Source organism: Oreochromis niloticus, linkage group LG1 (assembly GCF_001858045.2).
Source record: "Oreochromis niloticus isolate F11D_XX linkage group LG1, O_niloticus_UMD_NMBU, whole genome shotgun sequence".
In the NCBI taxonomy this organism is placed as follows: Eukaryota; Metazoa; Chordata; class Actinopteri; order Cichliformes; family Cichlidae; genus Oreochromis; species Oreochromis niloticus.
Window position 1 is genome coordinate 21,952,539 of NC_031965.2, and position 27,889 is coordinate 21,980,427.

Here is a 27,889-nt window from a genome sequence, read left to right on the forward strand (position 1 = left end):
GATTTTCAGCTAAAAACAAATGTCGCTCGTTGTTTTTAAACTTAATATGACACAGCACTGTTTTAGCTCAGCTTTGAAATCCCATTTGATGAGAATTTACATTCGCACCTTAAACTATGTGGATCTTTTAGTCCCAGGAACTTTTCTCAAAGAATTGAAAGGTTCCTTCTGACTCTTTGTTGCTCTTTGTTGGTTTAAAACCCTAAAAAGTTCCTTAAAAGGTTCCTGGTTCCCGGATAAACTCAGGTGGTGGAAAAGTCCTTTTTTTTCTATTGATTCTGTGTTAATAAACATATGAAGTCATGTAATTATTTCGCGTTATGTAACATACAGTTTTCCTGTGTTTAGACGTCCAATGTATCACAGTTTGATAACCAGCCCAGTTTCATAAAATAAGACATTAGGCAGGCTCGTGTCACGAACACAGTTATAAACGTCATATTAAAATGACTATAGACATTCTCACACATAGCTGTGTTTCTGTATTTTGACATAATTTGGATAATTTATTCTTTTGTAGTCCTGGAGGCAGACCGCCCACTTCAAACGGAGGAATGTGAGTTGGAGTGTTTGCAGTGTTTTGACTGGTGTTTCATGAGTGCAAAAGCTTGCAGCAGCAGGAAATGCTCATGCTTATTCTCTTGTATGATTAAAATTTGACTTCCTGCCGTAGTATGCAACTAAGATTTTATTTTATTTTTATTTCCTGCTCCTGCTGCTGCTCAGTTTCAATCAAATGGGAATTCTTTCTCAAATTTTTTTTCATTTGTAAAGATCTCTGGGAGGTTGAAAGAATCACTGCTGTCCTTTTATTTATTTATTTTTTTAAATATTGGTTCAATTTTAATATCACAGGAGTAAATATTTTTATTGGGTCAATGCACAAGTTACATATGTATAAAACTGTCTGCTTCACTGCCTGCTTACAGTTCAGTGTATAAAAGACAGATGTGTCATACGGCACTAAAAAGTTAAGCTACTTGCGAGTCGCCTCAAACCTGCGTTCTTTTTCATGGCCAGCAGGGGGCGACATTTCTGGTTTTAAAAGAAACCTGGTTGCAGTGGACACTACAGCTCAAACGGATTGATCTATGGCCTTACTTAACTTTTATTTGTTTTTTTGTCCAAGTTGCTACATAGGATATCTACAATATAACTGATTTTATATATTATCCCTGCAGGATAAAAAATAGTGATAAAGCAGGGTATGAGCTCTCTTTGCTCATCACGTCTGCTTTCAGAACACCTGAATGATGATGATGATGATGATGATGGTGAATTTGCTCAGCCTGACCAACAGGTGGTGCCATAGAGACTGCATCCCTCTTTTATTTACAGTGTACACCGATCAGCTGCAAAATTATGCCTAATATTGTGTTGGTACCAAAACAGCTCTGACCTGCCAGGGCGTACATGGTCTGCAACAACACTTATGTAGGTGTTACATGTCAAAGTAACATCCACATGGATGGTAGGACCCACGCTTTCCCAGCAGAACATTGTCTAAAGCATCATGCTGCCTCCACCAGCTTGCCTTCTTCCCATAGTGCATCCTGATGCCTGGTTTTTACCAGGTAAAGATGGACACACCTGCCCATCCATGTGTTATAAAAGAAAACATGATTCATCAAACCAGGCCACCTTCCTATATTGCTCCATGGTCCAGTTCATTGTTGGGCATTTCGTTGGTGGACAGGAGTCCGCACGGGCACCTGACTGTTCTGTGTATTCTAACACCTTTCTATCAAAACCAGCTTGAACCTTTTGGGCAATTTGAGCTACAGTAGCTCATCTGTTACATCGGACCACAGGAGCCGGCCATTGCTCCACATAAGAGCTGCAGTTTTGAAGGCACTCTGACCCAGTCACAATTTGGTCCTCCTCAAACTTGCTCAAATCCTTCTAACATCAACTTTGAGGACAAAGTTTCCACTTGCTCCCAAGTATATCCCATCCACTAACTCGTGCCATGGTGACGAGATAATCAGGTACAGCAATGTGCAAGTAATGGAATGCAGCCAGTATGCAGAAAAAAGGTGCTGCTGACTTGGGATCAGCACTCTGTGCTCCTGAGGGCTTCACAAACACACAGGTTCAGTTCTTCTGCGCAGGCATAGAGATGGCATGCACCATATCGCCATCTTGTGTCTGATTTATGAACTGCTGCTATCTCTTTAAAACACTTTCAGTTTGATTACAGTGTTGACTGGAAAATGAAAAATCTTAATCCTCAAATCGGTGTTTCCTGGTTGGTATATGGTATAATGAGATGGTGGTTATGCATGCCCTCGTATTCTGAGATCTACCATAGACAAAGTCACAAACGCGTTTCTCTCTTTGTTTCTCTCTATGCTACCTCAGGGCCCACAGACCATCAGCCAGCAGGCCTCCGCCGGGAGGAGGACGACCCAAGCCTGCACCCAAACCCAAACCCCAGGTGCCCCAGTGCAAAGCTTTGTACGCCTACGATGCTCAGGACACAGACGAGCTCAGCTTCAACGCTGACGACATGATCGACATCATCAAAGAGGGTAAGCGCAGGGCGAAGAAGGCATTCAGGGGCTTATTTGTCATCTATTTTTTATGAGACGCTAATTTAGTCGTGTTTGTCGGCCAGATGCGTCCGGGTGGTGGACAGGACGCCTTCGTGGGAAGCAGGGACTTTTCCCCAACAACTACGTCGCCAAGATCTAGGAGCTGCAGGTTTCACAGCGCACGGAGGAGAGAACGCTTCATCCCTGCTGACCTTCTCAGAGGAAGAGGCGGAGCTTAGAAGCTTACAGTTGGAGAGAGAAGCACAATGAGACACTTCCTCCACTTTACTGCCTTAGAGTACACAAATGTAACTCTCTGTTACACCAGCAGACCAAAAGATCATCGAGCTTGAAATGAGGCTCTAAAGACAAAGAAGACTGTTTGACCCCAGGGTCTGATTTTTTTTTTCTTCACAGTCCCTCTGAGTACTGAACAAAACTATTTATTGTATTTATAGCTTCTGTGTTCTCCTTACTGTCATTTATATCTTGCTGAGGATTTTTAGCTCAAAACATTTTTGAAGAGTTGGAATGAAATCTGCTAAATCTGTGGGACCAGGCTGTGATTTTTACTCTCAACACGTTGTTTTGTTTAGCTTGTTTTAGATGAAGGTTTGATTGCCGAAGCAAACGTGGATGTGTCCGTGTCAAAAATGAAGTGACTGCTGTTTTACCAGGAAATATTTATTTTTGGTGCAAAACTGTAACTACTTTCCAGGAACACATATTCATTAAATCGCCCCCACTGTGATTTCTAACGATTAGAAATACCAAAGCAATACCCAAACCAGTCAAAGGGCAGTGTAGTAAAGTGGTTAAACACTATGTCTTTGCTTTTCTAGCACACCAGTATATTAGACTAACAGTAGAGGCCATGTATACTGTAACCTGAGCATGCTGTCTGCGGTCTATTAGCACTTTATTAGCACCGGTACTACCTTGGACACAGACATCGTTCATGCCACAGCCAGTAAGTCAAGTTGATGAAGGACAAGTTGCCAAGATAGCAATAAGTCGCTTTGGTAATTAATGTGTTTACATTAAATGTTAAAAACAGGCATTTTAGATCTGATTCTGTATATGTGTTCATATGTAGGAGGATGCCTGGTGCTGGTTAGAATTTAAATTAAATATTTTTTTGTTTTGTATTTTCTCTGAAGGATTTTAACATGCTGGTTTTCATCTGCTTTTGTTGCTCACAGCTTCATTTCCTGTTCCGCTCGGTGTGGTTACTATCACAGATCACGGTGAACGGATTTTTGTTTCGTCAAGTGCACCGATTTGTTTTTAGGTGAATTGGTTGGCATTTTTTCCTGTGGCGCCGCAAACAATTTACCTTGTGCTCGACTGTTTCTGCACATCTTTTTGCACTGCTTTCATTACTTACACATTCCTTTTTTTTCCAAATAAAATAACCACATTATACTCTGGTCAGTAACAACTGCTGGGACTTCTGTCATAAAACCTCTGCATCATGAAATATAGTTTGATCTTAGATGGTGGAAAGTATCCTTGTGCAATACACAACAGTAGATCAGTCCTTTAATAAAGCATGTAATACTGCATAGTTAACTGCTTTGGTTTGTTTTATTGTCAAAGAAGTCATACTCTGCACCTGCTAGTAAAAGGTTGGAGGTGCTTTTGTCTTCAGAACTTCATGGAAGCAGCCAACAGAAGGTGAGTACGCTGTGGCCATACAGGGACAGACATGATCAGCAACAATACTCAGGTAGGCTGTTTAAATGAAGCTCAGTTGGTTCTGAGGGGCTCAAAGTTTGCCCCACACCATTACATCACCGCCAGCACCCTAAACCACTGATACAAGGCAGGACGGATCCACACTTTCATGGTGTTTACATCAAATTCTGACCCTGCCGTCTGAATATCACAGCAGACGTTTTTTCAATCTTCAGTTCTGTAAATATTTGGTAACCTGTGCGATTTGAAGCCTGAGTTTCCTTTTCTTAGCTGACAGGAGTGGCACCCACTCTTTAAGGTCAGATGTTTGTACATTCATAGATACTTTTCTTCATACTTTGGATTAGTTCGATTAGTTCTTTCACTTAATGATGCCTTTCTATCAGCACAAAGCAGTCTGGTCATCGAGACATTGTCTGTTTTCAACAAGTTTTTTTCTGTTTTTGAGACCATTCTCTGTAAACTTTAGATTTAAAATCAGTACTCAGACCTGGACCATCTGTCACCAACACGCACACCACATTCAAAGTCACTTAAATCATTTTTATTTTTCATTCGGATGCTCAGTTTGAAAGTCAGCAGGTCGTCTTGGCCTTGTCCAGATGCCTAAATGCACTGGGTGCTGTCGTGTGTTTGGTGATTACACATTTGCATTAACGAGCAGTTGAACGGTGTACCTAATGAAGACCTGGAGTGTAAATGTGATGTGTATGCCTTTTTTTTTAAGTAAATGTCTAAGCTGCAGATTTAGCTGTTCAGTAACTTTTACCAAAATCTATGTTTTAAATTGTGTGACTGCTTTCTAAAGATTCTCTCAACCCAAGTAAGCGTTACAGGTACAACACGCTTTTATTTTGAAATAGTTTTGCTCAAATGAAACAGAAAAAATGTATCTGTGCTGGCAGGAACATTTCCTACTTATATCTTCTACATTTTTTTTAATTGAGGATCTCTCAAACCCTCCACTGTACAGCTGCACTCAGGGCCACAGCTTTGCTGGAAGTCTGCGTTTCATTTCCACCTTGTGGCTACAATCGGTATTGCAACATTTTGAATGGTTGACCTTTAACATTTATCTGAGAAAAGTCATCTATTATCGGTTGTCATGAATGCGTTTATCTTCTTCAGACACTAGTAGTTTTTAATCACATTCACTTTAACTATGGACCATTTCCAAAAACTGACTAGACTTGCTCAGTTTCTTCTGTCTTTTTGCCTTAACAAAGTAACCACTTCCTAAATGGAATCATCTCACTCACCTGGTCCATAACAGAGACTTTCTAATTATTTATATCAAGTTAGTAGAACCAGAAAAGCTCTGATTGAAACAACAAACACATGGAGAAAAGAACATAGTTTCTTAGTTGTTAAAATTATTTTACTTTAATTTATAATTTGATTATTTGAAAATAGAAGTCCTTCTCAACAATAGAATAAATAATGACGATAACAAGAAAGAATACACTTGATATCATGTACATGTTCTCGATCTAAGGCTTTCTGAGATTACAGATCACAACATCTGGAGGTCAAGCACTAGGAAAGTTTTGAAAATGCACATCTGTTCTATCTATAATCTATCGTATCAGATTAATATAAATTGAGATTAGTAAAGACTAAATGTGCCTGTAGTAAATAGGGATCATTTTCTATATCTGACTGATTTTTGTGCATTTGTGTATTTATGTGATCCAAAGATGAAGTTTGGGAACTCAGGTCTGCAAATGTGTATTTTTATGTTGGTTTTATCCCCAATATAAAAGATTGAAGCTTTTACATGATCTTTAAACCAATGCAAATTTAATGACAGATAAACATGTACTATGAAAGCTGTGAGAATCATGTGCCAGTGTGTAACTCACGTCTGATTAATCAGAAAAACGCCAAAGAAACAACACAATTAAGTTATCCAAGTTTATTAATATCATTTTTTAAAACTAATAGAAATCCCACAGAATATGATCCTGGTGCCTTTAAGTCAATGAATGCATGGATACCTGCTTTAAGTACTGCATTTCAACACTCCATTCAAAATTGTAATTTTTCAGTTTTTACTATTCGTCAGAGTGGAAATACATGGCCTCAGCACACTGTCATATTCACTACGGTCCTCCTACCCTTTTCTCTCTTGTGCAAGTCTATGCGAGTGAGTTAGTTGACAGCATTAGTGTTTTTTCATTTTCTTTTCTCAGCGGCCAAAGCAGACGCCGCTGCTCAACTACAGAGAGACAAAAAAGGGAGGGTGGGTGAAATGGTTCGACGTGTGAGAATAAACAGTAAATATTCATCTCCAATTGAGCTGTGTATTTCCCTCTGAACACACACGCACGCGCGCACACATACACACACAGGAAATGAAAAATCAACGCCACTGCCAGTATCAAATTGACAAAATGATCCCAGGTTGCGGGGCCGTGCGTCGACCTGAGATCATCTCACATAAACCTAGCGTCCGCAGGCCCGTCTGCAGGAAGGAACCCCAAACAGAATGAAGAAAAGATTCACAGCAGATCCCGACAATCGTTCGGTTTAGAAAGAACAGTCAAAGAGAGGGAGGTGACATTCTTTTTTTTCTTAGTCCTCTAAAATACATCGGATGGTGGCGGTAACGGTGTTGTAGTCAAAATGAAGGTGCTGGAAAAGGGGGACGGGGCAGGTGGTGTAATCGTAGCAAAGCGTGTGCATATTCTGGGAGTGAGGTGAACATCAGAGTTTATTTCCACTCTAGAAATACTGGGTGTGCACTAATACAGCAGCTGATCTGTTAACATAGTTCCCTAGTTAGGAATGTCTTGATTTACTTTAAAAAAAAAAGAAAAAAGAAAGAAAAAAAACATCTTTCACTAACAATCCACATCTTCTAAACATAAACTAATCAATGATACAATGATTGGTAAAATGAATCCTGCAATGTTTGTTTTGTTTTTTTTGTTTTTTCTTTTTTTTTTTTCCTTAACTGGAGGTTGACATTCTATTCTAGTAAAGCAAGGCATTAGGTTTACAGAAATGCATCTTTACTAGAGCAGCTATCCTCACCTGCAACTTGTTAGGCCGTTTCGAGCCCACGTTATATGTGCAAAGAAATGCATTGCGAGGAAACATGCAGAGAAACAGAACAAAAATGACACTTGAGGAAACGATCAAAAAAGCTACATAAAAGCTTTATAAATACAATAAAATCTTAAACCCTTAATGGAGAATTCTAGCTGTTGTAGTAACATGTGATAGCTGGCACTCTAGGCTCAATGCTTTTATTTTTTTTCTCTGTCAGATGTCTTTTTTTTTTAATATCCTTGCAGTAGAGCTGCTGCAGGGGTAATTCATGCCATCTTTGGTTGACTGCAGTACTGAAGAGAAATTAATATGATCTCAAAATAAATTTTTAACAAAAGGGTTGTTAGAAAAGAAAAGAAAGGGAAAAAAACAGCATCAACTCTCAGCAGACAACTGCGCCTCAATGTCCACTCTGCAGATGGGGCACTTCTTATTGGTGAGGAGCCACTGATCCACACACAGCTGATGGAAGAGGTGCATACACGGTAGGCGTCTGGAGGGGAAACGGAGGAGAGAGACGTGAGACAAAGAAATAGATTAAACAGGCTTTCCCTTTCCCTACCCCATCCTGTCTTCCTTCTCTCTCCCCAAAAGGTCGCGGCAGATGGCCGACCCTCCCTGAGCCTGGTTCTGCCGGAGGTTTCTTCCTGTTAAAAGGAAGTTTTTCCTTCCCACTGTCGCCAAAGTGCTTGCTCACAGGGGGCCATATGATTGTTGGGTTTTACTCTGTATGCATTATTGTAGGGTCTTTAACATATAAAGTGCCTTGTTGTGATTTGTCGCTGTATAAATAAAATTGAATTGAATATTAACATGCATGATACAGCAGCACTGCCTGATCATGAGCTTAATTAAAATATAGTTTTTGGGGTTTTTAAAAAGTCCGATGAAAACAGCAAAACCTATTTCAAAAACAGAAACGAGGATGCTCCTTTGTCTATTAAAATCTTTGTTCATGGTCACGCACAAAAACAAGGAAATACACTTTTTAGAAATCTGTCTGTTTAAATCTATAAAACTATATTAATATTTATTATTCTGAATTCATGCATTTATACTCAAATTGAAAGTCAGAATTTGTGAAAGTAAAATATTTTTTTCTGTTCAGGAATGCAATAACACATTTTTAAAACATTTTTTCTTTTGTAAAGATTTTACTTTGAAAGTTGATGGATAACAACAATAATTATAATTTAGCATTAAAATTATCATTTTGATTAAAGAGCGTGTGCATATCAGTGAATTAACCATTACAGAAACGGAAATAATGATTCTGGTAATTACCGTTCTGTTTATTTGGCATAAATGTTGTACTGAGTGGTGATATTAATAAACTTGCTAAGCACTATGTTACTGTTCAGCTATTTTAAATGATCACCAGTGCACCGAAACCACAGCTAACAACAGGCCCCAAAAACAAAGCTTTAAAAACCCAACATCTTTAGTTAATCAAAGACTGAAATTGTTGTTTTCTGTCACATTAAGTCTTAAATAGGAGCCACTGAGTTGTGAGTAAAATACAAAGTTGTATCAAAACCACCGACTCCCAGCTGGGGCTACCCTAACCCAACTAAATCCAGTGGATAAGCTATACAAACATACAGCTGAGTTATGGGTACATTAAAATGTCATTAAGATTAAATTAACATTAAAATGGCTCAAAAAGTGACTAAGTTGTATTCTGTAGAAGCTGAATAAAAACAGCTTAAATTAATGAAACTGCTGCATGCTGGTACCCTGGATGCCAGAGATGGGTTTAAATGTAACAACAGCTGAAAGAAGTCAGGAAATGGCTGAAATAGTGAGCTAACAGCTGTAACGGTTGTCCAGGGCGCACCCCGCGTCTCGACCTATGACAGCTGGGGATAGGCTCCAAAAAACAGAGTTAAGTATATTTTACAATGGCAGACGCTGTTGATGAGGAAGTTTTTGATTCGACCGGATAAAAGTGCCTTTAAACACTTGAGCCCATCGTATAATTCATATATTTAAGTTTTCATCTGTATTCCCTACAAACAAAGCTGCCATCTGCTTCCTCCAATTAGGCAAACATTGATTTTAAAACACAGTTTAAATGTAGGAATAAAGACTAAACGCTTTTAGTGAGTAACAATAATTAAGGGATTCACAGTTTGTAGTAAACAGTAAAGAAAGCAGAAAAATAAATACATAAACATTGAATTTTTCAGTTTCTCTTAAACCAACAGGGGGCAGAAAATCCTCTTTAAAAAAATACTTGAGTGAGTGCCAAAACGCAGCACCATGAGGCTTGTAATTTTAAGGCTCTTTGGGATTTTCTGCTGATTACTTTAATGCCTCTGGGTCTTTTTTTTTGACATCCTATGAGACAATGTGAAACGGCTAAACTACACCTGCTATCCCACCTGTCTCCGTCACGCCCTTGAAAGTGTAATTGAACACACAAAACTGAGCGCGACGAGCGGGACGAACACCCAGGAGGCGAGACATTTACCTGACATCCTCCCCCTCCTCCAGTATTGACAGGCAGATGGTGCATTTCTCCTCTGTGTCTTCGTCTGCCCCCTCGTCTTCGTCTTGCTTACCGTGCAGCTTTCTCTGTTTGTGAGAAACGTTTGGAGACTGAGTTTTGGTGAGCAGCGTCGATCAACAACTGGTATTACAGATGGTTAAAACAAAATCCTATCAATTCAAACACAAGCTACTCAATTAAAACACTGTAGTAAGATTAGAAGTATGTATTAAGTTTGTATTTAAAAAAAAGTGATATTATTTCCGATAAAGAGGTAACTATGTTTACAACAATACATTAGATTTGGGGACAGAGAGAATGGTCATTTTGTCCTGAAACAGAAAAATGTTTTTTGTTTTATCAAATCAAAATGATTCAAATCAAAGTAATTAGCCGAATTCCCTGGCCCCCAAGACTAACACTAACATCTACTGTACATGTGAGCAGAGACATGTTTCCAAATTGATTTGTTCATTATTTCTCACCGATTCTGGGTCTGCGTGCATATTTTTCCCAATAGATGCCCAAGCTTCAGGGGTTAACTGTTGGTCAATGTCTCTCTCCAACACCTTCTGTATTGGGTGGCAGGGTGTTAGATTGCTTATTTAGATACATTTGGAAACCTCTACGGAAACTTTCCCCCAACAGATATCGTCACAGCTGCAAATCTCTGGTAAAAGACACTACAGTGTTTTCTAAATGCTGGCAAAACATCAGATGTTTGAAATGAGCACAAAAGACCACTGCGCACTCTGTCCCAGAGGCAACTGCAGCATACATTCACAACTATGGACAGCAGCTTCAAAATCTGTAAGCACATTATATATTTATTACCACACACACACTCTGACAGGTCCTCACCTTTTTGTACTTGTGTGGGTAAGTGCACCTCTCTATGGTTCCCTGAGAGGCTCCTCGGTTCACAGTCCCCAGTCTCTCCTCTAAATGCAGCAGGTCCTGATTGGAGGGAAAAAAAGCTGATATTTTCTGTACAAACTGACATTTCTCTTCATGGAGAGGCTTTACCAGCTGTTCGATTAATCAATTAAGCAGTTAAAGCCTTTGACTAAATGGGTTTCCAAGTAGTCATCAAAAGTCAGATTAATATTTCTAAATCAGGCCAATGGTTTATGCAGTGTCAGCAGGACAGCTGTGGTTACCTACTGAGCCACTCACTGTGCTTGTTAGGCTTGTTGGATTGTGTGACTTGGCAAAGGTGAAAGCAAATAAATTCAATTCACTGACGGTTCTGTGAGAAGAAACTTTCATGTCACAACTGACAGACACGTGTTCTGGGAGCAATTTTATCAGGTTAAAGGTTGCTCATGAACATCTGGCCACACAGAGCTCAGAGGTCAATTCACCATTTTGAGACTGAGTTGGGTTTGCAGTGTGAGAAGTTCAAAATGGGAACTATTTTCTTCCTATCAAACCACATTCACCACCAAGGAAGACGTGTACCGAGCTAACGTTACAGCTCGTTGTGACGACGAGCGTTACAGCTACAGTTATGAAGACACCATTGATCTTTACATCCTACCCCGATGTCACGAGTATGAACCTGTCAAAGTTAGACGCACTCCTTTTTCTTGCGGTGATGTGGTTGATGGGTGTAGCTCAGCAGAAAGAAAACGGTTCCTATATGAAAAAATGCCAACGTCAACATTTGTGGAATTTTCTGAGTAATCATGTGATGATTGCTTGGACATGACACCACTGGTGAATTTTTCAAATGTACTTATTTGGTGTTTAAGGCCAAATAAGGCAAGTGGGATTGAGTTCAATTTATATTCAATAAAATCAAACAATCAATATGCCATTGATATGTAGACTTCAACCTTTAAGCTAAGGGGTTTATGGTCATTTTAGATGAACCGTTTAAGAATTACATCAAATTTTAGAATTGATCAAACCAGCTGGTATAAAGTTCATTACACCAATGTGGTTCAGTCTTAAATAGAATGAATGCGCCGACCAGCTCAACAACCCCAAAAGATCACAGATAGCATCACTGTCTATAATCAACAGATGCTTTCATGAGTATAAATACATATAAGGTTTGGAACAAAGTGCAAACCACTGGTTACAGGAAGAATAGATCAGAAAACACTGCTTATAGAGTTCTGGCAAAAAAAACAAAAAACGTGTGTGTGTGTGTGTGCGTGTGTGTATTTATAGGGTTATTTTGGGTTTGGATTAATCTGTCTCTTTAATAACCCTGAACTGTTATTTATACACTAAAAACTTTCCTTGCACAACCTTCCACTGAAACACCGTCTCCCTTCTTTTTCCTGTGACAGCTGCATTCATCCGACTCCAGCGTGCATTTTGAATAAAAACAAACCAACATTGACGCCATGGCAGGATCACAATAATGCTGAGTCATGCGGAGATGAGTCAACCCATTTTTAAATTTATAGTAACAGACAACCGCGATGAATGAAAAGGTAACTCGTGCTCGTGTTTTGACCCAACAGTCCTCAGGCTTATACATTTACAAACAGTACTCACCTCATAAGTTCTTCCGAAGCCAGTAATTCTAGATGAGATGTACCTAATGTGCGGGTAGGTCACTTCAGATATGCCAGTGTGCTGTAGGGGAAGAAGTTTCATTAAGTTTAGCCTTAAAATACAAGGAATGCAGTCTGAGCACACTGTAATGTGGCCCGTGAAGGGTCTTGTGTCAGCTTAGCTATATTAAAAATAAACAAAATCAACATCTTCTGCTGCCATTACTAAAACTGAAGCCAAGTTTCAACAAAATAATTTAATTAATAAAAAACTTCTGAAAATGCACGCATTGCAAATGTGTAATGATAAAGGTCACAGATGATAGATTCCTTAATATAATAATAACATCACAACTGTCGGCTATATTTGCACTGGATGAGAGTCAAGGATTTGTTTGGATTTGTTGAGTGTGCACTCGAAATGGTTGATGAGCCACTATTAATTGCTAATGAATTATTCATGGGGTTCACTAAACCATCCTTGAAATAACTGATGTTATAAATAAGGGCAAACTCCATTAATCGCAGCCAGACTCCATATAAAAGTGATTCGTTTTCATGTATGCTAATGGATGCCTGTGTGCTGAAGGTTCCTCACCATGAAGGGGATGGGGAAGTGGTGCAGTCTTGGGGGAGGGTGGTAGTGGGGCAGGTGGGAGTGCAGGTGCCCTGAAGGGAACGGGGCCACGGCTTCGATGCCGAGCTCCCTGTTGACACAAGGCGGTGAGTCGTTATTACATCAAACCACATCAATCCAAATAATCATGTAAGTGCAGTCACATTAAACATCTATAATACTGTTTCTAAAGGGTACTTCACTTCATGTTTTATTTAACATGGAAACATAACTTCAGTTTGTGACATGATAGAAAAGACTTAAAAAAAAAAAGACAAGTTGTGAGCCTGAGATGGGTCTCCACATTCCTTCTTTGCTTTCTTTTTGGTAGTTATGAAATCTAAGAACCACTGGATTAGCTGGTATGAAACTTACACATTACTTTATAAGACCCACAACCCACACTGCTGATGATACTGACCATGCTGTTCTCTGCTCAGGCTGGCGAGGATGGGAAGACATAGTTTGTGGCACATGGATGTGGTGCCCATGGCCGTAGTTGGGGTGCATTCTGTGGGGGTGTGGAGGAGGACGCTCGTGTGCTCGTCTGGAAAGAAAGGAAAATACACGTTCAGCAAAGAAAAGCCATTAATTATGTAATTTTAACCTGCACAGGTACTCACGTGGGGTGCTGCATCATCCTGCGCCTCTGAACCTCCATCCTATACATGTGCGGCAGGGTCTGGTGGTCCGCAGGGAGATGTTGGGCCAGCTGGGCACTTGAATTAGTGAGGTGGTGGGTGGACAGAGACGGGGGAGGGGCGGGTGCCACGGCGTGGCCTGGTGGGTGGGATGACAGAGGTGCATGAAAGGTGTGGGGAATGAGAAATTCACCTTGTGCTGGGGTCTGAGGTGTAAGCTGGGGGTTCCCATGGGAATGAGGGCAGGCGGAAGAGGACTGATGATGCAGTGAACGTGTTAGAGGGCCATCTGGGTTTGACAAAAGAGATAAAGGGGAAAAGTTAAGACTGTCAAATTATGCATGAATCTTCTTGTTAAAAAAAAGGACAAATAAATGCACATATCTTCAATTTCCAACCTACCCCAACCACAAGCCTAATAGTTAATGGAAAATGATCACTTTTTAAAAAAATTATATATACCCAGTATGGCAGAAAGGTTCAGTTCCTCATCTGTCTAAAACATGATATTTAGCTCTCTACTGTTTTCTTATTGGCTGTCCCTCAAAAACAGTTTGAACACAAGGTTGCTATGGAGCTACTGCACTCGCAACCAGCAAAGGACATCCTGTGTCTATGACCTATCGAGCCAAGGGACCAAAAACTTTTTAAAGTCAACCATTTAAAACATTGTGAGGCCCGAGCCTTGGGCTCATGGGATTTACTTGTTCACATGCTGACCTCACTATTTGAAACTTTGGCTATGTTTAATACAAGCAGCAGTTATCCATCCATTTTCTGCCACTCAAGCAGGTCTGGATTGCAGGGTCAGCAGTCTAAGCTGAGACACTCACCCCTCCCTCAGCCCAGCCCAGCTCTCCTCCAGTTCTTGTGGTGTGGGTGGAGACCAAGACATTCCCAAGTTAGCTGAGATATGAAATCTCTCTACCATTTCCTTGGTCTGCCCCCGGGCCTCCGCCCAGTATGACATGCCTGAAACGTCAAATACCTGGACCAAGTGGCTCCTTTCTGTATGGAGGAGTAGCTGCTCTAATCTGAGCTCCTCACCCTATCACTAAAAAGAACCCCATACCATTTGGAGTAGTTCATTTCCACTGCTTACATCTTATATCTCATTCTTTCAGTCACTACCCAGAGCTACCTATAGGTGAGAATAAGAACGACCCCTGAATTGACAGTTCTCCGTCTCTTCACCATAAAAGACTGGTATAGCATTAGCATTGCTTTAATAGTATATCTTAAAATATTATATATTACAGAAAATAAGAAAAAAAACATTACAGGTCCTCTTGGGGCCTTGCCATTTTCCTGTTTTGCAGAATTTGTTAATATTTGTCCAAACTGCACTGAAACAGGGAGGGTGGACAAGTAAGGGAAAGGTGAGGAGAGTCACCAGTGACTCTAAATTTTCATGACATCCTCACCAGGAAACCTCATCGCATTGCTTCAGACTAACCACAAACTGGAAAATTCTGAGTAGCAAATTAAGTTTCTCAGCACTGAGCACATTAACCTGTTAGCCAGCACTAGTATCTGTGAGTGAGCACTGGTTAGTGTTATTGCATTGCAAATCTATTTTCATAGGCAGCAACAAACTTTCAAAACGCATTTTCAAAAGTTTAAAAAGTCTGATGTAATGTACTGTGTTGTACTCACAAGTTGGGTGCATGTAATGTCTGCAGGGCTGGGGTTGTGTTTGCGGCTGGGGCTGAGCCACCATAGGGGAGTTGAACGAGTCCACCACACTTGGCTGACTGGGCCCAGGGGTGGGCTGGGAAACATAAGCAGGGGGCCGTGAGGTGGAACCTGGGCAGCAAGGGTCAAAGGCTGAAGTGCTGCCATGGAAACTCGCCCCGCTGTTTCCACTGCTCCGAACGCTGCTGTTGCTCAGGTCCACTGGCAAAGTTTGCTGTGAAAGAAAGACAGACATTTCAGAAAGAATTGGGACCAAATCTGCAGAATGCTGAGCTCGTCTTTCTGAGTGAAAAACAAACAAACTACTAAAAAAAACCTCTACTTAGTTTTTTCTCCCTCAGTCTCTAACTACAGCGCTGTGAAGAAGTCCTTAATGACTTCTTCTTTTTTCACATTTTTGTCACACATGTTTTAGATCAATAAAATTTCATTTTAGACAAAGATAAATCAAATAAATGCAAAATGCAGTTTTTAAAGTGGTGATTTTGCAACAAAAGAAATTGCCCCCCAAATCTAATAATCTAATAACTGGTTTTGCCACTCTTAACAGCAACAACTGCCATAAAGTCCTTGCAGCAACTGGCATAGAGTCTTTCAGATCGAACTTTGGTCTGCTCTTCTTTGCAGAATTGTTTTAATTCGGCCACACTGGAGAGTTTTCGTGCATGAACGGCCTGTTTAAGGTCACGCCACAACATCTGAATCAGATTTAAATCCACTCTTTGAGTGGGCCTTTCCAAACCCTTCATTTTGTTTCTTGAGACATTCAGAGGTGGAGTTGCTGGTGTGTTTCTGATCATTACTATTTGTGTTGTTTCTGGTCAGCAGTGGTTTTTGCCTTGGAATCCTCACATAAATGCCATTTTTGCCAAGTCTCTTTCTTATTGCTGAATCATGAACTCTGACCTTAACTGAAAGAAGTGAGGCCTGCAGTTCGAGTTGATTCCTGGGAAGATTCACCACTGTTCCAAATTTTCTACATGTGTGGACTCAAGTGAACCCTCACTGTGGTTTATTTGAGTCGCAAAGCCTTAAAAATGTCTCTGTAACCCTTTCCAGGCTGAGAGATGTAAATATAAATGTAAATCATATGTTCTTGAGATGCTTTGGCGTGACCTTAAACAGGCCGTTCATGCTTGAAAACTCTCCATCGTGTGTGAATTCTGCAAAGGAGAACGGGCCAAAATTCCTCCACACCAATGTGAAACACTCACTTCCAGTTATCACAAATACTTGATTGCAGGTTATGACCCAGGTTTGAGGGGCAATATGTTTTTCACATGGGGTCACACTTGAATAGTTTTTTATGGATGATGATGAACAAAAATTCTATATTGACTTATTTTTGACAAGTACTAAAATTTGTTTGAGGATCTGAAGCATAAAACAGACACAAGACAAATATGCAAAACGAAACAAAACAACTAAGAAATCAGAAAAGGGGGCAAGTAGTTTGTCGCAGCACTGTAACTAAAACAATGATCACATTCACTGATTGATTCCAAATGCAACATGAAGCTTTGACAAAAACAGGCTCAGAAGTTGTTGTAGAATGAAATAATTACAAAAAAAATCCTCTCACTTCATTCACCCAGCAAGGTTATGGATACTGTAGGGATATAACCAGTCCTCATGACAGAGTAAGTACAGCTGTTCTGTGTTTCCAAACACCTGTCAGCTAATCTCAATAAATGCCTGGAATGAGGCAAAGTATGAAGCAACAGCGAAGGTAGCTAAAAGCCTCTAACCCAACTACTGTAACTTCCCATTACTCAGACTACATCATTGCTTTTCAACATAAGGGTGATTCAGTATTTGGGGCAGTTCTTTGCTGACAATATACATTTGGATACATATTTAACTTAATAAATTGATTTTTCCTTAGCTCTGATCTTCCCTTAGCTCCACTTGAAACATCTCTGGGGTCTTCATGCACCTTAGTGGTCACGAAAACCTGGTTTGTGTGGAATCAGCGTATGCTTATACTGCCTCGCTAACAGCTATGACTCAATAAATATTGTACAAACAGCCATACTTGGTCATGGTAGTGGGCTGCGTTGCTGCTACTACTGCTGTTGCTGCTGCTGCTGACTCCAGCGCAGGGGGCGGGCAGAGCACTGGGTCGCACCACGGGGCAGATCGGCTCTGGAAAAAGCATGGTGCCTGGGGGCTGCGGTGCTGGGTGGTGGGCATGGTGGAGAAAGTGTTGAGTGTTGCTGTGGCTGTGCTGAGAGCTGCTGGTCTGCTGAGGGGACGACGCCTGCAAGCAGCTTGAATGGGAGTGGCTCAGGGGCAGGTGACCAGGGGAGGGGCCTCCGCATGGTGAGTGCTGCTGACAACAGGACGGGAGCCTAGGCATGGCCACGCCTGCATTTTCTCCTGTTGTACCTGACAAACCTGGTCTGTTGTCATCTGATGAGAGCAAGATATATGATTATTATTTTTCTTTTTAAAACGGCTTTTACAAGGCAGACAATAACACAGAAGACCACACAATACAGACTAATTAGAAATTGGCCACTGAAAAGAATTGATTTTTTAAACACAAGATTTCTTCAGACAACAGTTTAAATGAAACTGCCTGCTGCAGCAGATGTCAACATGCCGTGTCCTGTCTTACCCTCTGGAGCTGTGCGAGCAGAGCCACTTGGCCTCTGTGTGTGCATACTTTCAGGTATTGAACCTGGGCAGCTAGTGGAAGGGCCTGGGGCATCATTGAGCTCTGAGGTAGAGGCTTGATGGGATGATGATGATGATGAGGAGGACCTGACTGTTTGAGGCTGAATGCCGCCCGAGGTTGTTGGCACAACTGAGAGATCTGTGGATTAAAAAAAAACAAAGAAAGTCAAATGGTAACCAGAAAAGATTAAGTCACCAAAATAAAAAGCAGCTCACTTTTGTCAGTTGAGTTACTGATCAGAAGTAGGGATGGGAATTGGGTAGTTCAGTTCCTTGGAAGTTTTAGGCTGCTTGCCTATCAATCCCCTTTATCGACTGTACTTGTACTACAATCAGCTGTATCAGTTTGTTTGCAGAAGGACGAAGATAGTGGCACAGTCTACAGTATGGTTATGACATTACTTTTATTTTTATTCCACAAAAGCATGGGAGCGCGATGGTAAAGTGCAAAATCCATCCATTACAGAAACAACTGCATTAGACTGCTAACAGAACTTTGGCTCTTTGCAAGCAACTCCACAGGCAGTATGCTAATGCTAATGCTAAGTTAGCTAGAACACAGATTGATGTTAAAGCTGAGTGAATGCCCAGCAGCCAGACCGTGTACTTTAACAGGTAACAACTAGATGAGCAGTCAGGCTGCGGCCTCTGTTTCTAGCTGTTCATGTTTCTAAAGTAGAGTCACTGTGGTGATTTCTTTTGTGCTGTCGGCTTTGTGTAAATAATAAGAGAAATATCATATGTGTGTCCTCATTAGGATAGGGATTCGTGTTGGTGTGTGGAACCTATAGGTTTGTATTGTTAACTGGTAATTGTGAGACGGTATGTTTCAGGTCATTTTATAGAGAAATGTGAAAGTAATGTTAACGAGTAGTAGTAGTAATTAATTACTCCAAGGATAAAGACATTAAGTAATGTACAGCATTACGTTTAAGACAAGTGTTCTGCGTAATAGGTAATAATTACTTTTTTGAGTAATGAGCCCAATAATGATCACAACAAAGAGGGGAAACACCTCCAATGTGCAACATTTGACCACACAGCACGCTATTAATTTGTATGAATGTAATGTCTTTGATATGCTGCTTGGAAATCTTGGCGACTCTCAAAGCAGAGCCAGTGAGAACTTGACGAGAATTGATAAGGAATCTAATCAATAACTGATATCGATTATGAAATCGCTAATTTCTTATCGATTCCCAAGCACGATTATGACCACCTTAAACCCGAGCTGACACTTTGTCTGGAGTAGGGACTGTGGGATTTGTGCACACTGTAGCAAGTGTCTGCAGAGGCTTAGCAGCCAAGTAGAAGAGCAGACCTTATTAGCATTCCAGTGTGTAAACACCATCTGCTTTTCATATTCACAAATTAATTTCCCCTCTTTCTCCTAAGAAATGCAAATGCTCTAATACTGCGTGAGGCACCATTTTGCTACCCATCACAGGCGCATCCTGATACAGAGAATGACATCCAGGCTAAGAGACAAATACCAATACAAAGCAATGTAACAGAAAGTAAAGTGCGAGATACGAATACACTGAAAAGAAATGCAACCTTACTGGTTTAGGTTAATGTTATCGCAGAACCATACAAAGCTGAGTCAGTATGAACTACAATGACACTAATATTTAAGTCAATTTAATACATAATTAGCCAATTCTTTTACTAATTAGATGTTTTTGGTAAAATATCGCTTTTGGTTCCACTCAACATTAGATCTTTGTCTGCTTACTTTACATCTCATATCTAAATTTAAAACATTCCAGAGATTGGCATGTGGCTTAAATTAAAGTTTTGTAACAACTTGACAATTAAATCCAGTATTTCTGGGTATTTTTTTAAGTTTCCTTTTAAATGTTTTTATTCTGAAACACATAATAACAAAACTGATGCATGCGAATGCACTGAATGACTTTTTTTCCTTGTATATATGTTAGTCTTAGTTGTATCTTTCACAGGTGTAGACTGTGACAAATAAGTTACTTCAACTCTCACACAGCTTGCATGAAAAGCACATTAGCCGAGTCAGTAATGAACCCAAGTTAAAACCTCGCTTAGTAATCTTTTAACCAGGCTTTGTTAAAACGAGTTCTGTGTTACCATCTTCATCAACCGTGAGGTCCACCACCTCCCCAGCATTCTGCCGCAGCGGTTGGATAACAGTGGAGAGCCTGTGACGTCCACGTGGCTCCTGGAGGCGATTCTGGGAGCAACTATTACCCCACATTCGGCCAAGACCCCCCACTGAGCGTGACCTGCAGAAAATAGACACATTGAAAAAAGGGGAGAAAGAAAAAGAAACTGTTACAACATGCTGGAGTTCAGGACCACCAGGACTATTCTCACAGCTCACTGAAGCATTTGTTTCACAAGAGCCAGACCAGTTCATTTCCAGGCCAGCAGATGCTGCTGGTGCAAAAGTGGATAAGGAAGTAAAAGTGAGCAGATCTGACAGAAGGACTTCGTGTAATGGCTTGTTTTGCTGCAGCATCTAAAACAGTGCATGGTAGGCTAATGATGTGTGTGACTAGTGAGCGACACGTTTAAATGTTAGTACTCTGCTAATATAAATAATGATCAATGCCTTTTAACTGCTAAGCACCCATCCACCACTAGTTAGCAGCAGCCCCTATGACTCTGTGGCAGTAAGCTGTAAATGAGCATGCTGGAAAGTAAAACAGATGACAAGCCCTGCAACCAGCGCAGTCCTGTTATACTTTGATCTGCAGCCTGTGGTGGAGTAAAGTGGCATATCACCACCTGATCAGAGCAACACAGAACCACAGTCTGCACACGTGTGTGGACCTGCAGAGAAAGAATTACAGCTGGTGCTGCTAAGATAAGCCACACTTGACAAACTAGCCCCCTGTGTTTGTGAAATATTTAACATCATCCATTAGGTTGTGTAGTTTTGCATTCTTTTTCTGTTCTGCACTAGTTGTTTAGTTTGAAACTTTAATCATTTACTTAGTAAATTAGTTGCTAAATAAAAAAACCCCAAAAAACAAAAACAATACAAAAAACTGACTTTTAGAATCTGCAGACTTGTTCTGTGATCATCTTTGCATCTAAATCTTCCCATCATCTCCAACCACCTTTCGTTTTCCTCGAATTAAGTCAAACGCTGTGCTTCTCTTGCCCCACCTTTAGCCCATTTTCTTATCTTTCTTTTAATTTTCTCTCTCCAAGGCTCCGGTCGCTCTACCCCATGGCCTCTGAGACCCAAGTGAGAGGCCAGGGAGTAGCCGCATTTCCCTCCACAGCACTGTAAATCTAGGTGATCAGAGGGAGGAGGGTATGACCTCAAGGGAGAAGAGTCAAGAGACTACATGGGAGTGCCGTAAAGCTTGATGCCATGGAGCTCTGCAGCTAGGGAATTTCACCGTGGCTAAATGAGAGATTAAAAACAGGAATACACAGCAGCAGAGGGAAGAAAGCAACAGCACAGTCTCAATAACTCTGATGTGACTGGCTCAGGGATTCCTACTGATTGATACATATACATCAGACATCAATATGTTACTGATTAAGTCACTGTTAGATTGACCCTTTTCCTTTTTTTAACCCATTTTAAGGAGCAAACTGTGGGGGCAAAAACTTGACTTCTGCCTGGCTTCACAAATGAGTCAGTCCTCAGAGACTTGCATGTTAAAACACTGAGCTTCAGCCATTAAATAAACTTGTTTACAGCCTGGTACAAAAATAGATTTGCTCTCTATTGATAAATTTGCCCTTTGTGGCAAATGCCATCTAGGGGTGAGGCCACTTGTTGTCTACTATGTTTCACTCTGGCCATTTCAAATCACTGAACTGAACCTCTGAGCCACATTTGTGGTGTTGGTGACTTTTTGAAAAAACATTTTTTAAGTGGAATTATTTGACACATAGCATGGCTTAGAGTGAGTTGTAACCATCTTAATGAGTCAGTGGCTCTGTTTTTGGTTAAATTCTGGTATTTCCTTAATCTGTTTACCAGGCACTAAATAGCAGGTAAATGTGTCTGTTAGTTACAAACACGGAGTTTTTGCACACAGCTTGCTAACAATACTAGCTAGCGTTAGCTCGTAACTTAACACCTCACTCTCTTAAGTCTTAATGTGTTCAAGTCTGGCTCCAAATAAAACATGGTGATAACCAAAAGCTTACACAGGCAGAGTCCAGAAATCAGTGTGTGAAGTCTTTTGTATACAGAGTATCCTCCTGAAAAAGTGGCGCAACCTCATCACGTTACTATGAAGGAACTTTTCTGCAGCCTGAATATTGAACTGCTAACTGTTGGAATGCATCCATATTAGTTGCCAAGGGAATTCGTCATTGCTGTTTGAATCCAGTTTGAATAAACACTGACCGGAATCTGCTATTGGCTCATGCAGAGTTCATCCAAATCACTGTGGCAATGAATAATGGTCACCCTCTGCACCACTTACTGGACATACTGCTGAACACTTTGTACAACATCTGTTTGAGCTCAGGATATATGCAGAACACCATGCACACATCATACCTGCATCCTCATATTTAGATTTTATTGTATTCAGCTTTTCATTTATTCCATTTTCGATTTAACCGAGTCCCATTTTGAACAGCAGTTTTAACCCTACAAGCTTTTTTATTCTGTTATGTTTTGGCTACTGAAAAACACTAATTTTCTAACTTTTGGGAAAATTAAATTATTTCTCATGTTTTCCTTTTAACACAGAGAAAACAGAGACAGATCAGGTGAAGTGGAGGCCCCCACTGTAAATGTTCCAAAATCTTTCTCTTTGTTTTAGCCAAATGACATACTTGTGACTTCTAAGGGTATTTCCCTGATCTCGTCCCAGCACATTACAAATAGAAACTAGACCAACTGAGTAGAATAGGAAGAATGGACTTATTCACACCAAAGAAAGAAGTGAGCAAATACTACAATCTTCTTTTCCTTTTACCTTGTTAATGCCATAAAGTCATATCATGAATGAGGTTTTATTTTGTATTTTAAAGATAATAATAGGATTTAACCACCACTCTAGGATCACCTGAAGAAATATTAAGACAGACTTGAGTCCAATGAACACACAGGGCAAGCCCTGGAAGCTGGTGAAATAACCAAACTACCAAATACCTTAAACCTATGGAAGTGTTACTGATGAAAACTAATGTTGTTTAAAAAGCAAAAGACTGGTCACATCAAGTGTTTACTGCACTCTGTATAAAGTTAACTAGTAAATAAAAAGTATTATTATTCCTCATTTCAATTTTAGTGCCTGCATGTTTTACTTTAATACTTTAAAGATGAATATGTAACGTTTTGAACTGGCTAACTAAGAGACAAACTGAGTTAAGAGATGGCTTTGATTTCATTGCTTAAATGTAACAGAGCAAACGCTTTGTGTTGAGGGGGATTCCCACTAGCTCATACTGTCCTCGTCCAAATCAGCTTCCTGTGGGACGTACTGCACAATGCAACAATAGAGGAGGAAGCTTATTAAACTTCATACTTCACACATTGCTAACAAACACTTGTTCCTCACCACTGAACACACAGCAGTGAGGGTGGCATCTGTGGGTGGAGGGAGTGGGGGGGAGGGGTACATGGTGGTTGTACTGGGGTCTAATTGGCCAGCATCCTCAGCTCAGGGTTGATCCCAAGGAGCAGGGCTTGCCACTAGGGATGGGCTCCTAATTAAGCAGCCCTGGGATTATTTTGTAAATATCTGTTTACCACTATGACCCCTTGAGTGTGGGGGGCTGGCAGCAAAGAGCAAAACAGTACATTGTAAATATGAACACTGTGGGAATGGGTGGCTTGGCAATGTCGAGGCTGTGCCAAACCAAAGTGTTGAGAGACACAAACCCCAGGGAGCTGAGGTTCTGTGCACTGCGGCAATGTAAACTGCTGGGACTGATGCTATGGGCAGCTAAGGCTGGGAGGTTGGGAGTTTAAAGGTTGGGAGGGGATCATACAAGGCCAACAGCACTGTGTAAGAGAGAATAAACAATGTGAGGCATTAAGCTTTGCCCTGACAGCAGTATTGACTCCGTCTTCATAATTTAGGCCTTCCAACTCTAAACACAGAGTAGAAAACTTTCAGGAATCCTGCAGAAAAATGTAGCACGCACATAACGCTCACACAGTGTCTCGTGATATTCACTGCCCTACTATGCATATACTGAGCTGATTTGCAGAATCAGGGCAGGGACTCATCAAGGGCTTTTTTTTTTAATTGATCCATGTCAGCTACATAATCCTTGTTTATTGTAACTCACTGTGCTCTGGGTGAACCAGCTGCCAAACGCAGCCCACAGTGCACTGTTAAAACACTGGAATTTTCTCCTGACGCACAGCTTTACAGGCGAGTCAACTGTGAAGCTGCATGAACAAAAAAATAACTGCCAGCTGTTCAAATTCAAGATGAGAACACTGACAGTAAGTCAAATGAGCAATCTGAGAGGCAGTGGGTTAAAAATGGAAACACTTTCCTTAATTTTTTTAGAGTTTTTTCCCCACTTATGTCAAAAGTGCTGCTGTTGGTTTAAACCTGAATTTGGAGTGCCACATTTTGCACAAGCTGGGAGTGAAGAGAGGCTGTCCAACCCTGTATGGTTTTACTTATCAGGCTATTTACTGTGTTATCTTCAGCTTTTACATTACGTTACGTTTTGATTTGTCTTGGCTGCTCTAAGACTGTTTCTCTCTGTTTTCAGAATAAAAAGTATATCTATGTTTAGTGAGAGTTTATCTTATGCTACAGCAGTTACTTAGGAAACCCACTCTTCTGCCCACAGAAGTTGTTTTCATGCAAATGTATCACAAACAATTAAATAAATCAAACCAGAAGCAGCCAATCACCCAACAAACCAAGAAAAAGTCACGATACAATATGCATGTGGGTTTTCATACTTCTGAATATCGTGCCTGTGCTAGTATAAACTGCACATGAACATATAAATTAGACCACTGGCAGTGTGAACAAAGATTTCACTGCTCATTCTCCTGGCCTTTGATTCTCCGCCCTTCTGCTCTGCTGCTGCCCATCCCCCTTACAGCAGAGCTCATCTCTACATTCTCTAATGAGACAGGACATCTTTGAAAGTGAGGAAAACAGGCAGACAGGCCATGACATCGCAGGCTGGGTATACTCACTTCCAGGAACTATTTTTCATATATTACTGATAGACTAATGTGAAAGGTAGGAACAGGAAAAATGTGGTTAAAGACAGAAAGCCAAAGGAGACAGATGGAGGTTAACACAGAGGCAGAGGTTTGTGAACTGAGCTGCATAATCGCCTGCATGAGGAGGCAAGAAGTTATATGAGAAGAGAGAGAAAAGATTCATTGGTTGAAGAAAATGGAGGCGGGTGTAGTGGAATACACCTTCTCTAAACACACTGCTCTCAAATGCTGCACATTTTACTTTACATATATACATTCTTCAAGTCAGTGTGCAAAACTATCAATGGCTGTCTCTAACAAGCATCCATACCGTAAAAACTTAAGCATTATATACACTGATATGGCAGCCATGATACCAATCAGGCTATGCAATGTATATATAGTGTTTCCCCAAATACGGACTTTATTTGTGTGAGATGCCCAGGTATATCAAAAGCAGGATAAGTATATTCTGCATGTCATTTTAGCAGTTTCTTTATTAGTGAGTAATTCTGTTAGCTGGCACTGCTGTGGCTGTCCTTGATATCATTTAGCTGTCTCTCCAGAAAGTCTATTATGCAGTTGTGCACAGTCCAACCAGCCTTGTGCATGCCCTTGTTATGCTGTGGAGAACCACTCTAAACAACAACAAAAAGGTGCAGAACTGGTTCATGTGCTGCAATGCTGAGCCCAAGAGGCTGCAGAGCAAAACTAGGACTACAACTTTCTCCATATGCACCAGAGGTTGGTTAAGTTGGACTCCATCCTAGGGACAAGGGACTCAGTGTGGAAGCAGCTAGTTATTGTTGTTATTCTTTGCCACAAAATATTCGAATTTATGCATGCATCCACAAAACTGGGTTAATCATTAAAGGTCATCGGTACTGTACTGCCCTCATGGTCTTACTAAGTCTGGGAGTTTCTTTTTAAATTCATATAATTGTCTTTGAATGCAAGATGTCACTTGATGTCAAAAAAGACTCACACTACATCTACTCCAGGGTAGTTTTAAGCTTACATAACAAAATACACCTCTAGTGATGTTAAAGAAGTCTGGAATACTTTCTGATATACAAGTAAACATGATTTTGAGAATTATTCTGTGATATGGGGTCATTATTCACATTGGTTTTATATATAGTTTTAACATTTTAGTAGCATATAAAAAAAAGTGGCATGTCAAAGTGACTTTTTTGTCCCTGCCACTTAAATCATTCGTGATGTAACAAGTTAACTATAAACCTTCAGTCACGCATCTGGTTGACCTCACATTGCGCTTGACATATCTAGAAAGAGTTAAACGGCAGAGGCACAGCGTAGGTGGCTTCAGGGTGATGTGGGTTTACAGCTATAAACATGTAGGCATGCAGCTCTACTAGGACTGGTTTCTCGGTTCAATGTAAGCAGAGCTATGGAATCCATGAGCAAAACAAATCAACTAAAGCACTACACTCCACCCCCATCCTACAACTTCTCTTTAAACAAGCAATGACCAACCTGCACTTACTCCTTTTTCTAGTTCTGTCACAATGGCTACACCCACATGGAGACACTAACAAAGCCAGCTGTCTAACGTTTGGTTTAAGTCTTATAAGGCATTTTAAACTATCCTTACTGTACATTATCACAGATCAGCCCTTAAAATAAAAGGTCTAAGAGAGCGAAGTGCTGAAGCTGGAGCTAACAGTGTCTTAGCTATTTTAGTAATATTAAGAAGAGGAAAGCCATGTCCTGATATAAAGCAATTCCCTTTTGCTCTGCAGCTGATGTCTGCATGCTGGTAAACATTTCACACTGGTTAGGCTACATCTCACAGAACTAGATAAGTTGTTACCCTCCTGGCACCCCCACCCCAGCTGCTAGAGAAAAATGTGCATTTCCTAACTGGATGGCAAGTGGTTGCCGGCTGTCACTCTGTGAAAACATTTGCAAAGAGGACCCTACTACACCAAAGATCTTATTTGGTTAATAGCAGACTGCAATGGTCACCCTTAGTTTGAATGGAAGATGCTCTTCTCTTCTCTTGATGAGCTAAAATTGACTCACTGAGCTAAAACTGGATAAAAAAGCAAAGCAAACTAGAAAAAAAAAAAAGATTTATCATATTGTGACAACCAACATATTTCAAAATGTGCAGTTTCTACCAATGGTCTCTTTTCAGTTTGTGTTGCACTTTTTAGTTTCACGAACACTTGGAAGGGGTTTGCAAGTGTTTGTAGACAAGATTGTTTCTTCCATGCAAACTACAGTCGAGTGCAGCAACCTGCTAATAACCAAAGCAACAGTAAGGTGGTTTTCAGTGCAGCACTGTGTACCTCTTTGTGATCAGTTTTACGCTAGTGACTTCTTGCCAATTGTCACAGAAGAAACAATTTTCTCTGGTGACTAGTGGTTACTGGGCGTCACTGGCAGATCTCTAGGACTGCATGAATGAAGCTTTAGCATCTGCCACTAACCAGCAGGCATTCACAACCGATCATGGTATGCATATTTTTTCCCAGCAACCTGTGGATTGCCAGATGGTTGCCAACCAGTCTCTTAGCATTGGTGCCTTCCATTTAATGCATTTACCATTCCCTCATATGTCAATCAACAGAATCATTCACTCCCATAGGTAGTCATGTCAGTAGCTCATGTCAAAGTTGAGGAGTTATTACCTAGTCTGCTAAAAGGTACGCTAAGGATGTAGCTGTGCCAGAAACTTTAGTGTCTGCAGAAACTCTCGCATTAATCTGCCACACTGACCCAAGTGGACACTTTGCATTGTTGTGAAAGCGGAATGCATAGCACTGGTATACAAAAACAGCATTAACAGCACATGTGTAAAAGTCTG

The 27,889-nt window shown here is 40.6% G+C and overlaps 2 protein-coding genes across 8 annotated transcripts in view; one reads left to right on the top strand and one right to left on the bottom strand.

Annotated features, from left to right (window-relative positions):
- myo1ea (myosin IEa) overlaps positions 1-4,106 on the top strand; it is a 51,317-nt gene extending 47,211 nt beyond the window's left edge. Inside the window, exons 27-29 of one of the 2 annotated variants that reach the window (XM_005467058.4) lie at positions 521-556; positions 2,362-2,531; positions 2,618-4,106. In XM_005467058.4, the coding sequence (XP_005467115.1) occupies positions 521-556; positions 2,362-2,531; positions 2,618-2,694 (283 nt within the window). In that variant the 3' untranslated portion in view covers positions 2,695-4,106. The remainder of the gene's footprint in view (positions 1-520; positions 557-2,361; positions 2,532-2,617) is intronic. The other variant, XM_005467059.4, reaches the window with a different exon arrangement.
- A 2,026-nt stretch (positions 4,107-6,132) lies between these two features.
- Positions 6,133-27,889, bottom strand: part of rnf111 (ring finger protein 111) — a 33,747-nt gene continuing 11,990 nt past the window's right edge. For 3 of the 6 annotated variants that reach the window (XM_013269717.3, XM_013269718.3, XM_013269716.3), the window contains 12 exons: positions 20,022-20,176; positions 17,860-18,057; positions 17,275-17,651; positions 15,201-15,453; positions 13,527-13,833; positions 13,325-13,450; positions 12,886-12,994; positions 12,289-12,369; positions 10,639-10,734; positions 10,263-10,349; positions 9,760-9,887; positions 6,133-7,779 (listed from right to left, as the gene is read on the bottom strand). In XM_013269717.3, the coding sequence (XP_013125171.1) occupies positions 7,662-7,779; positions 9,760-9,887; positions 10,263-10,349; positions 10,639-10,734; positions 12,289-12,369; positions 12,886-12,994; positions 13,325-13,450; positions 13,527-13,833; positions 15,201-15,453; positions 17,275-17,651; positions 17,860-18,057; positions 20,022-20,176 (2,035 nt within the window). In that variant the 3' untranslated portion in view covers positions 6,133-7,661. The remainder of the gene's footprint in view (positions 7,780-9,759; positions 9,888-10,262; positions 10,350-10,638; positions 10,735-12,288; positions 12,370-12,885; positions 12,995-13,324; positions 13,451-13,526; positions 13,834-15,200; positions 15,454-17,274; positions 17,652-17,859; positions 18,058-20,021; positions 20,177-27,889) is intronic. The other 3 variants (XM_025906420.1, XM_025906425.1, XM_025906423.1) reach the window with 3 other exon arrangements.